Source organism: Cannabis sativa, chromosome 6, assembly GCF_029168945.1.
Source record: "Cannabis sativa cultivar Pink pepper isolate KNU-18-1 chromosome 6, ASM2916894v1, whole genome shotgun sequence".
NCBI classification, from domain to species: domain Eukaryota; kingdom Viridiplantae; phylum Streptophyta; class Magnoliopsida; order Rosales; family Cannabaceae; genus Cannabis; species Cannabis sativa.
Genome location: NC_083606.1, coordinates 3,515,800 through 3,529,556, shown reverse-complemented (window position 1 = coordinate 3,529,556; position 13,757 = coordinate 3,515,800). Strand labels below are relative to the sequence as shown.

The window sequence follows — 13,757 nt, the reverse complement described above, 5'->3', positions numbered from 1 at the left end:
AGCATTCCTGAGGTCCAAAGTCCAGAAGTGGTTTGCTTCACGAAAAGAAAAAGCTGACAAGTGGACAAAACCCCTAGCACCAGAAATGGAGGAGGACTTGGCATTGCATTTTGAAAAAGGTCAGTTTTTGAACGTTGACTCATGCGGGCCTTACACGTTGCAGGTTCACCCTGGAAGAACAGTTCTCACCGGTGGCGTAGTGGACTTGCAGGAAAAGAGTTGCACTTGCGGCTTGTTCCAGTGCATGAAGTTTCCTTGTCCTCATGCATGTGCTGCATCTCAGGAGCGAAGTATTAGCGTGTACACACTATGCTCGCCATATTACACAACCGAATATTGGAGGAGAACATACGAAGGAACAATTATGCCAGTTGGTGACGAGGATGATTGGGAATTACCTGATGACATAAAGAACATGACAGTTGGAGTGCCTGTTGAGAAGCAACCAGTAGGGCGACCCAAGAAGCAAAAGGTTGGAAGAATTAAGAACAACCGAACTGCTTGTAATGGTGAAAGGATTATCAAATCACGAAAATGTAGCAAGTGCGGTGCCACGGGACACAACAGAAGCACTTGCACCTACCGAGGTTTAACATAAATTTTTAGTTTATTAGTATTGTGATGCGCTGGACTATTATGTTATTTATATTTATGGTGTAAAATATTTTTAATTTGTGGCATGAACATGTGTTGTACTGTTACGTATTTCGCATTGCATTATTTCTAAACTTTGTTAAAAATCTGAGCCAAAAACAAGTTCTACTGATAAAATAAAATAATTTTAGTGAAAGTAGTTTGTTCAAATTGAAAAGTGTAAAAGTAAACATTGTTCAACAAATATAAAAAATTAAACATCTAAAGTTCATGCCAAGTTACGGTAGAATAAATCTATCGCCCATCTACGGCGAAAGAGCGACATATGCTGATCATGTACTCCATCGAATGGTAGATCCAATAACTTATGCTCAATATGCTCTATGACGTACATTCCACAATCGCCGCTGCAATAGTAGGTAAACGCCAAATTTAATAAACCATAGAGAATATTATAAATTTTTTTTGTTAATTAATAAACATACTATCAAAAAAATGCATTTAAATTACCTCGATTTTGTCTGAGGTACAACTTTATTGTCCATCATTTCCCAGTCGAAGGGTCTGACCTGACTTTCGGAGGCTGTCATTTGAGGGACCATCACCATGTAATGAGTGTCACATACACCACACTGGTCCACCAATTTGGCTAGTAAAGGGCACCACACATCCATAAGCGAATTCAGTTCGTCTTTCGTTAGAGATCCAAGACTCGAATCGAAGAGGAATATCTTCCACAACTCAAGATTGACCTCCATAGCGATCCAATGTTTCAGTCCGTTCAAGAACATGGCCATGTATATGCACTCCATACCCTTCCAAGAAGGCAAAAATTGGTTTGGATCCCCACGAAGGAGTTCCAAGATGGACTCATCCCAAACAAAACCATCATGGTCAGTATTGCTCTTCCAAGCATCCCACCGACCCCTCAACGATGAGGTAAACCAAGATGGCATCACAGTACACTTACGTGGGTACAACTCCGGGAAGAAGTGTTGCCTCCTCCTCATCATATGGAAAGTAGCATCCAAATGCTGCACAGCACATATAAATAAGTCAGCACAACCACATTACAACATTAAAAAAAAACAAATAACAACGGTAAAAAGCAGTAAATAACAACATATAATACTTAGTTAATAAACTTACGTCATCAGAAAGCCATAGTTTGTCTGTATTTAGGGTCGAGAACCAAGCCACGCCACACAGCCCGGTGAAGACGTCCCTCGGATACTTGTTTCCGATGGTTCCCACTAACTAATTTCGAAAACTATGTAGTAGCTTCTCATCAACGGGCCGAAGTGGGTCAACATTCACATTGGTTGTTGATGGCTTCATCTTCTTCTTCATTTCGGTGTACTCGTCAAACCACCTTGGCCTTTTCTTCGTTCTCTTCTCCACCGGTGTTGGAACGGTCTCTAAAACCTGAACCTCTGAATCTTGGGTATCTCTAATGGACGTGACCGACATGTTCTGAGGTGTCTGGAGTACATCTTCCACATCATTAGGTCTGTAATCATTCGGAAGAATGAACTCATCTCCTGGAGACACGGCGTCTGGGCCGTGGCTCGCCTCGCGCTGGGCCTTCTCTGATCTCCCATAAGAGCCAATAGGGTCTTCAAGTAACCCATTATCTCATTCTGCCCTTTCAAAATATCAGTCTGGCCTTGCTTCAAAGCAAGTTGTTCCTTTTCAACACGCTCCAATCTTGCCAATATGGCAGAAGATATTGGCACCTGAGGCTGTGAGGTGCTGGGAATAGATGCTGACTGCGGCATAGATGCAGAATCGGGCATTGAGGCAGACGGTGGAACAGAACGGGCCCCTGATGGTGGAGAATGTGGTGGTGTATCATCTCTGAAGATTCCAGCTTCCTCCGCTCGCTGTTCTAGCGTGAGTGCAAGCTTTGAAGCTTGGCTGTGCAAACTATCCTGAGTAGGCTGGCCATCATCGCCAATAACCAATTCTTCCATATCCACAAATAGAGGCGCCTCACCTCCAGTGACGTGGCTCAAAAACTCGGCCTCATTACTCCGCGGACATAAAACGGAGTACACTGTCAACTGCAAATTATAACAAATTGATTATTAGACTTAAATTAAAATAAAATAAATAAATAAACGTAAGCAAATGCAATGAATTAACAAACTCACTTTCTTTGCAAATAATTTGATGACTTCCTCTTTCCCGAGTGGGGCATCCTTACTCTCCCAGTTCACCATTCGAGGAAAGTGATGCGATCTTCTGATTGCAAATTTCTCAGCAAGCTCGAGGATGGACTCATAAGCCCAATACTGCAATGCTACAGCATATCCATAGGCCGAATACTTTGACTCCTTCTGAGTCGTTCCCTTCACAATCTTCTCATCCATATGCTTTTTCTTTTGTACGAAGTCCTTACTCCAAGTATCTTTCAACAAGTTGAAAGAAATTTTCCCCCACGGGTAATTGTAGAAAAAAGGGAGGTCCTCAACCATTCTAATGATAAATGGGGGAACCAGGGTCTTCTCTTCTTTCCCAGTCAGAACACCCATCACGAACAGCACCAAACCCAACTTGTAACAATCATCCTTCTCAGTGCAACTCTCAAAGACGATGCGCAGACGACCAATGCTGATAGATGGATCCCCATTAAAATATTCTACTATCAAACGGTCTGACGTCGCCCTCTCCGAAACCTCAGCCTCAGTCGGTCCACGTAACAAATTAAGCCCAGTCACCAAGGCAAACTCCGTTCGGCCGAATCGGCATCTCTTCTTTGCAATATAAAAATGCACCTCATCATCTTTATCTGATTTTATCTTATGCATCAAGAGTTGATGGATAAGAGCACCTGAAAACGCTAATGGCTCTCTCTCAAAAAAATTGTTGAAAGGGGATTCCTCCTTCACCCTTTCCAACAACTGCATTTGTACAAACTTGGCTTTTACTTTGGGGTAATAGTAACTACCGCCCCGCCAAGTAACACGACCAGTGTAATGTTCGGCTTGTGATAAAAGTCGTGGAACTTTGGAAGACTAAAAAAAAAATTATATTACACCCTAAACCTATAAATAAACAACAATTAATCATTAATAATAAAACAGTAATCAATAAATAATAAAAAATTAATACAAAAAATAATAATTAATAATAAACAATAATTAATAAATAATACAAATTAATAATTAATAATTAGTAAAAAAATAATAATTAATAATAAACCTTAATTAATAATTAACAAAAATTAATAATTAATAACTAATAATTAGTAAAAAATTAATAAATAATAAAACAATAAAAAATAATACAATAATTAATCATTAATAATAAAACAATAATCAATAAATAATAAAAAATTAATAAGACAATAAAAATTAATACAAAAATTAATAATTAATAATAAAAAAATAATTAATAAATAATACAAATTAATAATTAGTAAAAAAATAATAATTAATAAAACAATACAAATTAATAAAATAGTTAATAATTAATAATAAACATTAATTAATAATTAACAAAAAATAATTAATCATTAATAATAAAAAAAATTATTAATAGAAGGATTATTAATAGAAAAAAAACACTAATTCATAATTAATAACAAAAAAATAATTAATCATTAATAATAAAAAAATTATTAATAAAATAATTATCAATCATTAATATAAAACAATTATTAATAAACAATTTATTAATATAACAATTATTCATAATTAATGTAAAACAATTATTAATAATTAATAATAAAAAATAATTAATAATTAATATAAAACAACTATTAATATAAAACAATACCTAGTAAATAATATAAAATTATTATTAATAGAAAAACAATAATCAATAATTAATAATAAAACAATTATTAATACTAAAACAATAATTAATACTAAAATAATAATTAATAAAAAAAACAATATTCAATAAATAATAATTACTAATTAATAAAACCAAAAAAAAAAAAAAAATCAACCCACGGGTCCGATGGCTACAAATCGGACCCACTGTGAAGTCCGATTGGTAGCCATCGGACCCATACAAAATAATTACTAAGCATCGGCCCCATTAATATTTAAAAAAACGAAAAAAAAAAATTGGGTCCAATTGGACCGATGGGTCCGATTGGTACCCTATCGGACCATCGGACCCACTTTATTGGACCATCGGGCCCATACCAAATAGGACCATCGGACCTACTTTATTGGACCATCGGGCCCTACCAAATAGACCATCGGGCCCACTTTATTGGACCATCGGGCCCATACGAAATAAACCATCGGGCCACCTTCTTCCCCATCGGGCCACCTTCTTCCCCCCCAAATCCGAACGCATATTCACCATTTTTTACAGTCAAAATCCAATTTTTACGGATCCGAATCCCATTTTCACAATAAATTTCTTAAATCTTACCAATAATATTTCACAACTCAAACTAAATAAATCTATAAACCATTTCTAAGAAAAAAAAACAAAAGAAAAAAAACCACTTACCTTTGACATTTTTGGAGTGGGGGTCGGGTTGCGAGTTGCTCGGTTGGTCGGGTTCAGGTTCCACGCCGGAGTGATTGGGGTTGTGGTTCGACGGCTGTGGCTGAGTTGGGGTTTTTGGTTTTTTAGGGGATCCCGTTTGAGAGAAGAGTGAGGAAGAGAGAGAGGTTGATGGTTTCAAATGAGAGGGTTAGATTTGGAAATTTGGTAAATTGGTCATATATTACCAATTTTAATAAGTTTGGATTTAGGGGAAAAATAATATGCTATTTTAAGCATATAAATTCAAATTTCCCTTTTGTTATTGTATACTACAAAAATTGCTATTTTTAGTCACATCATAATTTTTTTGTGATTAAATGTAACTTTTAGTTCCAAGAGAAAATTTACTTGTGACTAAAACATAGTATTTAGATACAAGTTATTACTAGTTTATACAAATATATATATATATATATATATTGTGACTAATTAAAAACAAGTTTAGTCACAATAAATTGTAATTTTTGTAACTAATATCACAGACCTTTTTGTCACAATATAAGAATGGTAATTTATAGTTAGTCACAATTTTTTTACTTTTAATCACAAATTTTATTGTGACTAAAATTAAAATTTTTTGTAGTACTATATAACCATGTGTGAACATCAATAAATAGTGTGGAATTTTCATCCTAAGTGTCTTTTTTTTTGTTTTTCTTTTTCTTTTTTTGCCAAACTATTAAACAATATATATGATGAGATTTTAATTTTTATTGTATTTTGTATGATTTTTCAAACATATGTGATATTTTTCTCATGTAATTAATTAATGTGAGTTTAAGAGAAAAATTTATTTAGAAAAGATTTATCAATATATAAAAAATCCCACATGTTAAAACAAGTAAATAAATAAATAATAAAAAAAAACTATATAGTTATAGAGATTTTTACACTTGATGTCCTTTTATACTTTTTTTTTTACATTTTTATTTATTCTCGGTTATTTAAACTTTTTTACATTTTTTATTTTTCAATTTTACTTTTTCAAAAGTTCAATAATTACAAATATACCTTTACCATGCATATTTCATGTTTTATATTCTAACACCCCACCTCCTCAATAACTGCCCTATTCTTCTTCTTCTTTTTTTTTTCTCTGTTTCTCTTTCCTCCGTTCTTCAACCTCCATAGCCCACGATCACCCAGTCGAAGCCTTTACCCACGTTTTTTCTCAACCTCCCATCTATGCCACTATCTCCATTTTGTTCGATAATCTCTGTAAGTTTTTCCTCCCCCATTGTGTTCTCTTCTTCTATAAATGACCACCACTAGAAGTGGTTCGAACACTACTACAATGTTAGCCTTTAGAGGCAGTTTTTTCAACCCCATTTATAAAAAGGGAAGCTAAAGGGTGTAAAAATACCCGCTATGTTCGAAATTGACATTTAGAGGCGGTTTTTTGATAAAAACCGTAGGTATAAAATTGCATTATACCATTTAGAGGCGGTTGGAAATTAATTTTTATTTTTTTTTCTGAAATACCCTATGCCGTCGGTTCCTTCATAGGAACCGACGGCATAGGGTACACGAAAACCTGACACGTGTACCCTATGCCATCGGTTCCTATGAAGGAACCGACGGCATAGGGTCGATCTCTGAATAAACCCATGGCTCGTCTTCCTCCTTCATTTCACTCAGCCATTTCCCCACCCAGCAAAAACCAGAGAGAAAAAACCCAGCAAAAACCCTCGCCGAACAAGCTTCTTTCAACCATATCTCCCCCATTTCTCAACCATTTCAGCCCATTTTTTTTTTAAAATCCTCCATTTTCGATACTTAATAACATACACCTAAAAAGTTTTGATTTTTTAGCCTCTAAAAGTGTCATCCGAACCCAAATAGTAAATTTTGGGTGTGAAATCCGGCCACCCATTTTTGTTGAGAAATTGTTCAATCTCAACCTCGTTTAAGGTATAAATATTGCTTCTATTCTTATTGTATTATGTATATTGTTTTATTTTTTGTTTTTGTAAATTATTATTTGAGTTTTTTTATTTTATTAGTAATATTATTGTGTTTTATGTGTATAGTGTCGGGATTTTTTACGGTGGTCGTCGGATTGCGGTTATTAGGTAATAATTTATACCACAATGTATAGTATATATATGTATTTGTATATTTTATTGAATATTTGTATATAATGTGGGTATATATTGTGTGTGTGTATATAGTGTGTGTATATTTTTTATGAAAATAAATTTTGTAATTGTATTTTATATATTTTTTGCAATATATATTTATTCTGAATAAAATGACATTGGAGGGATTTCATTAGTTTAGAAATAAAAATTTTAAAATTGAATTAGTGTGTGATATAATTTTATTTTTTTGAGATAATAGTGTGAGATATAATTGATTATATATATGTATGTATAATTTAGTAACTAAGTAACTTGTTACAATTTTTTATAACTAGTTATAAGTTATGAAATAATTAATTTTATAATTTCGTTGTATTTCTTTATATTATAGGGGTTCGGCATAATTTTGTGTGTAGCGTATTTGGGCTTGCAATTATAGGTATATACTTTTACTAACTTTTTCTTAATATATAATTAATTATCAATGCATGTTAGTTGAGTTTGAATATCTTAAATATTCATCCGTAGTGAAGTAGGTTCTGCGAATACATGTACTGCGGTCGGATGGGTGGATTAATTTTGTATTGTTTATCTGTTTTGTTTGTTATTTTAGGCACTTGTAAAATTTTTGGGAACGTCCAATTACAGCCATTATGCTGCCGAAATTTCGGTAGAATTAGGATAAATCTTACTAAAACCATTCATAATATAGTTAATTATAACATAGTAATAAGAAGTTAGGTCACATAAAAAATAATAATATTCACATTTATGTAAACTTTTTAATTTTACCAACATTCTAATCAACTAAACAACCTAATAACATGAACTAATGTAAAACGAAAATTTGAGTAATTTTTAGATTAATATGAATAAATTGTGTGAGAAACTTAGTTAGTTACATTGTGTAATTAGTAACTAGATATAATTAGTTACTAAATAAATTAACAAAATAAACATATAAAATCCTTCTTTTTTATTTTTTTTTTCTTTCATTTGAGAGGTTCAATGTGGATTTTTATTTTTCAAAGAAAATAAAGAGCAAAAGTTAATTAAAAGGGGAAAATATTAGTTAATACCTTTATTGCTTTACCAAAAAATTTTCCCCTCAATTTTATTTATTAAAAATATTTAACATTTTAATAACATTCTAATCAACAAAACAACCTAATAATATGAACTAATCTAAAACGAGAATTTGAGTAATTTATAAATTAATATGAATAAATTGTGAGAAACTTAGTTAGTTATATTGTGGTTGTGAATGGTCCTGAATACTTAACAATTTGTTTATGCTTTTAATATTTCATATACATTACTTGTTATATATATAGCTAACTTTGAAGTTTGTTTGTTAATGGTGTAGACATGGCGAACTCAGAATCAGGATCTGATTCGGGAGCAGAAAATGAGTGTCCAACCACAATACCTACACGAGGGCCGACGCAATTGAATGAAATATCCAAACTAATGGATCAGGGCAAAAGAGTGGCCCTCGAAGTTAATGATAAAGGTCAATACTGTGGAAAAAGCTACGCGAAGCTCGTATCCACTCTAGGAGTCAGATGTCGGCAGACAATAAGGTTGGCTTATAAAAACTGGAAAGAAGTCAACCAGACTCTGAAAAATAAAGTTTGGAAAGACATTCAGGTAAGCTATTATTTGTTAGAATTTTGATTTGTTTTTCTATTACTCCAAATGTTGACTCTAATCGTGTTTGTTTTCCTTCAAAATAGACGGGGTTCATTGTGCCGGACACCTTCAAACATGATTGTCTAATCCTAGCTGGGAAGTTAATGAAAGACTTCAAGAATAGGATGACAAAAGACATCATAATGCCCGCGTTGAAAGAGAATGATCTGGGACGACTGGCACAAGTCCCTGAAAAGCACCTGGAGATCGACGCTGCTGATTGGTGCAAATTTGTTGAAAGTCGACTAACTCCTGAATTTCTGGTACGCTAATTATATTAACACTAAGATAAACTCTTAAATACAAGTACATGTATCTAATGTATTTTTTTGGCATTGTAGGAATTGAGTAAGGTGCAACGTGAACGTTCCTCAAAAATTCAATCCAGACATCGAAGTGGTCGGAGTGGAATGGTGAACGTACGGGAAAATTTGTGGTAAGTAATACTTAAAATTTAATGTGCTATAATGTGCTATACAATTTAATTGGTACTCATTTCATTGTTATAACGTTATGTAGAAAAAGGACCTCGAAGTTGCAGATCCTCCCCGCCACCGTGTTTGGATTAAATCTCGCACCAAGAGTAGAAAACTTGTCACTGATTACGACAAAGAAATTGCCGAGAAGATAGTAAGTATATATTAATCCTTAATTGAGTTCTACTCATGAGTTAGTGTATATAATTCATATACTAATTGCTTGAATATATGCGTGCATTAGGCTCAATTAGAGGAGAAGCTTAGTCAGGGACAAATTCAGGTCCAGGGCCAAAACGATATCCTCACGCAGGCGCTCGGGACACCGCAGCATCTGGACGTGTCGTGGCCGCTGGGTATGCTATTACTTCAAATGTTATTTATTTAGTTACACACATGAAATCGTTGCTAATTTGCATTTTATGATTTGTAGGTTCCTGACCAGGGCATCTCAACTGTTCGGCAGGAAGAAAAGGGAAGTGTCTGATGTTGTGGCTCGGCAAGCGAAGGAGATTGAACAATTAAAAGCTGAAGTCCAATCCCTTAAGCAGCAGAGGAACGCTGCCGAACAAGAGGAAGAAGGAGAGGTGGCTGGTGAGGCGTATGTTCCACAACCATACGCTCCTCAGGATGAGGTACAACCATAAATTTATGCTGAGGAGTTCATTTCCCTCAACGACCAAGGTATCCTATACAATTTTGATGACGCGGCCCTTAATCAGCAAGTACATCTCTGCTCTGACAACATCGACAATATTGTGGCCCGAGGGTATTTGTACGAGCATGTGGGTACGATCAAAGTTCACTGCCAGGATTACGATGATTCACATGCTCGGATCATGGTTTCGGAAATCCTGCAAGAGGACGCTGAAATCCCAGTCCCAATTGAAGAGTTCAGATATGTTAGGGACGTGTACCAGATGTTCCTTCCTTGGCCTAAACACTTAATTTTAACAACCGAGGTAACTTCTCAACTGAAATTAATTATTAATGATTAGTGGAGTTTGAATATCTTCAATATTCATCCGTAGTGAAGTAGGTTCTGCGAATATATGTGCTGCGGTGGGATGGATGGACAAACTACTGTTATATATGTGTTATTTGTCGTTATACAGCCATGTTCAAAATTTTTGGGGTCATTCAATTACAACCGTTATGCTGCCGAAATTTCGGTAGAATTTAGATAAAATTTGATATATATATTATGTTCTGTTTTGTTTAGGGTCCACTCTCTCAACCGCCCTCAAGACGTGATGCGTCAAAGGGGAAAGCTCCGATGGTTTCTCCACAAAGCCGTGGTGCACGGGAAGATGAGTTGTTCACGGAAGAGAAGATGGCGTTGATCCCTAATTCGCTAAAATGGATGATTCATGAATTCCTAAGGCTCAAAGATAAACGTGATATAATCACAATTTCTGTCCCCCGAGGATTCATTGCACCGCGTACCCAGATCATTTTATCTGGAGAGGATTTACAGCAAGTTGCTACGTGTAACTACATCGGCAACCAGGGAATGCTGTTTGGAATGATGTATACTCTTCTTTAATCTAATTAACCTTATATCAAATTATAGTTAAATTATTATAAGGCACTAACACTTTTTTTGGAAGGCACATATGGGAGAGCATCAACGGTCTGAGAAAAATTTTCAAGTTTTACGACCCAGAGCTTGTCACAGGGCATGGGATCAACGATGAAGAACAGAGTCAGTCTTTTGACGATGCGGCAAGACGATTGGCTAATTGGTTATCATTAATGAACAGCAACCACCAAATGTTCTTTATTCCTTGGAATATCGGGTAAACTTTATTAAATTCTTTAGTGCTAATTGTTCATTTCTATATTATGTCTTCAAATTATTTTTATACTATCTTACTTATATTCCAATATAATTTTCTAGGATGCATTGGACGCTAGTGGTGGTTGCGCCAAGGAAAATTATCCATTTAAACCCTGTAAAAGGCCGCCCAATTCCCGAAGAAATAGAACAAATGATCGGAAGGTAATAATTTAGTGACTTCTTATGTAACGAATTTAAATTAACTAACGAATTGAAATGCTAATATAATTTTCCCAAACAGGGCATTCATGTATATAGGGGACGCACATCAGTATCTTGGCCCGTGGCAAGGAATTTCACAAGCAAACTGTCCAAGACAACCTAAAAGCCAAGAATGCGGTTTTTATGTTTTGAAATATATCACTGACATCGTCGCACGTGCCAACCCCAACCGTTACATACAAGATCAAAAAGCTGTAAGTTTTAATTATTGATCATAGTATATAAATTTTATAATAACAAATATATAATATACATATACATAAACTAATATAAATTTTAAATTTTTTTAACAGTTTGGGGGTAAGAAGCAATACGATCCAAAAACAGAATTGTTACCACTACAACGAAAGTGGATCGAACAATTGATGGCGGTGATTCACGGTGACGATTGAGGTTCAAAGGTCGAAGAATTTTTCTTCATTATGTAATTTTTATAGATTAACTTGTAATTAGATTTATTAACTTATTAATATTTTTAACTAATTTTACATGTTTGTGTAATATTTAATTACTTTTATGAAATCAAATTATGTTTTTACCCAAATTTAATTACTATTTAATTTAAAATGTAATTAATATATAATTAAATTAAATAAATATGTAATTTAAAATTTAAATAAATATGTAATTTAAATTAAATAAAATAATATATAAATTAATAAATATAAAATTAAAATAATATAATTAAATTTAAAAAAAAATGAGGAAAACTGAAATTCGCCTACATATGGCGTCGGTTCCTACGCCATATATGGCGTCGGTTATTGGCTAGGAACCGACGCCATATGTACCCTTATGGCGTCGGTTCCCAGCTAATAACCGACGCCATAGGGGTATATATGGCGTCAGTTCATATAAACCCTTTAGCGTCGCCCTGATCAGCGTCGGTAGCGAATTTCGCGAAAACCGACGCCTAAAGGGCTTAAAAACCGCCTCTAAAGGGTGTTTTTGTAGTAGTGGAAGTCCCCATCTCCAGCTAAAAAAAAATTCTAAAAATTCAAAGAAACCTCCTACAAATTCATCTAAAGTTGATCCAAAGATGGGTTTGAAGCGCATTGCTAAGAAAGTAATGGGTGATGTTCTAGAGCCATCTGGTACTAAGAAAAGACCCATTCCAAATAAGGTCGAGTCTCATAAGGTAAAGAGAGCAAAACCTTCGAAGTCTACAAAAGATGTAAGTTTAGTTTTGTTGTTTTTCAGTTTTTGTTTAGTTTTTATCTAGTTGTCGTGTTTTTTCGTATTACATTTTGTGTTTTAAATTTTCTCCCCTTCTTTTTCTAGGTTATATCCGATTCTGATTTTGAGAACGAAGTGCATGATGGGGGAGAAAAGCTTAAAGTTAAATTCAAGGTATTATTACCTTGATTTTTATCATTTTATTGAGTTTGTTTTTACAGTAACTATTTTGTTTTTTTTTGTCAATGTTTTACTCGTTTAACATGACGGTTTTATGTATTTTGTCATTCTTTTATGTATTTTGTTGATGTTGTTTTTGTATTGTTATTGAGTTGTTTTTTGGTTGTTTTTATATTCATCTACTGCTGTAGTTTTTTCTCTGTTGTTTTCTGGTTGTTATAATTAAAACTGCCTTAACATGGTCGGTTATAGTATCAATGGCAAACTGACAGATTAAACCGAGAACCGAGCGAACATATATATTTTATATAATATATATTATTTTTGTACATATTTAATATACAATTTTATTAAACTAGTTTTACTTATATCTTTTTTATTTAAAGTCTCAATTATTCATTGCTTTATTTTATTATAGTTTGATGCATTTACATATTATATATACACATCCATAAAATAATACAAGTTTTTAAATATAACTCATTACCATATTAGTAGCACAAATAATTTAAACAAATTTTAAAAAGTTTATTTTACATTATTTATTTAACTAAGAAAGTTTTATTCTTAAATTATATGATATTTGATACAATACTCTAATTTTTTTAGTTTTCAAATAATTATAAAAAATTTTAAAACTTATTTTTTTTAAAAAAAATGAAGTTCGGTTAAACCGACCAAACCGTGGATTAAAACGGTTGGTTTTTTTTACATTTGTATAATGGTCGGTCGGTTTTCAGATTATAACCATGAAATCGAAAACCGAATTTCAAATTTTTTTGGTTTAAAAAACTGACCAAACCGACCGTTGCTCACCCCTACCCGAAAGCTTGTAAACACCTTCTCCCGAAGGTTGCACTAATGTTCTTCTTCGTTGTAGATTTGAATACAAACTCAAGACAATACAAACTACAAATAAACAGAGTAAGAGTCGACCAGCTCTTCTCTACATAACAAAGACACTCTTTTCTTAAGATATGAAAG

At 33.6% G+C, this 13,757-nt stretch overlaps 3 protein-coding genes across 3 annotated transcripts; 2 read left to right on the top strand and 1 right to left on the bottom strand.

Moving 5' to 3' along the window:
- The first annotated feature begins 85 nt into the window (after nt 1–85).
- Nucleotides 86–598, top strand: LOC115723974 (uncharacterized). The gene has a single exon (XM_030653432.2). The coding sequence runs from the start codon at nt 86–88 to the stop codon at nt 596–598; it is 513 nt and encodes a 170-aa protein (XP_030509292.2).
- Nucleotides 599–862: 264 nt separating this feature from the next.
- LOC133039084 (uncharacterized) lies at nt 863–2,147 on the bottom strand. The gene is made up of 2 exons (XM_061117883.1): nt 1,105–2,147; nt 863–1,001 (listed from the first exon to the last, which is right to left on the bottom strand). Exons 1-2 carry the CDS (start codon nt 1,605–1,607, stop codon nt 863–865), a joined length of 642 nt encoding a protein of 213 aa, XP_060973866.1. The 5' UTR covers nt 1,608–2,147.
- An 8,683-nt stretch (nt 2,148–10,830) lies between these two features.
- On the top strand, nt 10,831–12,360 carry LOC133039042 (uncharacterized). The gene is made up of 4 exons (XM_061117852.1): nt 10,831–11,154; nt 11,256–11,357; nt 11,437–11,611; nt 11,711–12,360. Exons 1-4 carry the CDS (start codon nt 11,111–11,113, stop codon nt 11,807–11,809), a joined length of 420 nt encoding a protein of 139 aa, XP_060973835.1. The 5' UTR covers nt 10,831–11,110; the 3' UTR covers nt 11,810–12,360.
- Nucleotides 12,361–13,757: the final 1,397 nt, after the last annotated feature.

Bases quoted from the DNA above. Each gene is read 5' to 3' on its own strand.
- LOC115723974 (XM_030653432.2), top strand. From the start codon at position 86: ATGGAGGAGGACTTGGCATTGCATTTTGAAAAAGGTCAGTTTTTGAAC.
- LOC133039084 (XM_061117883.1), bottom strand. From the start codon at position 1,607: ATGATGAGGAGGAGGCAACACTTCTTCCCGGAGTTGTACCCACGTAAG. The intron at 1,002-1,104 runs GTAATTTAAATG...CTACTATTGCAG, and splicing joins GTACCTCAGACAAAATCGAG to CGGCGATTGTGGAATGTACG.
- LOC133039042 (XM_061117852.1), top strand. From the start codon at position 11,111: ATGAACAGCAACCACCAAATGTTCTTTATTCCTTGGAATATCGG. The intron at 11,155-11,255 runs GTAAACTTTATT...ATAATTTTCTAG, and splicing joins TTTATTCCTTGGAATATCGG to GATGCATTGGACGCTAGTGG. The intron at 11,358-11,436 runs GTAATAATTTAG...TTTCCCAAACAG, and splicing joins ATAGAACAAATGATCGGAAG to GGCATTCATGTATATAGGGG.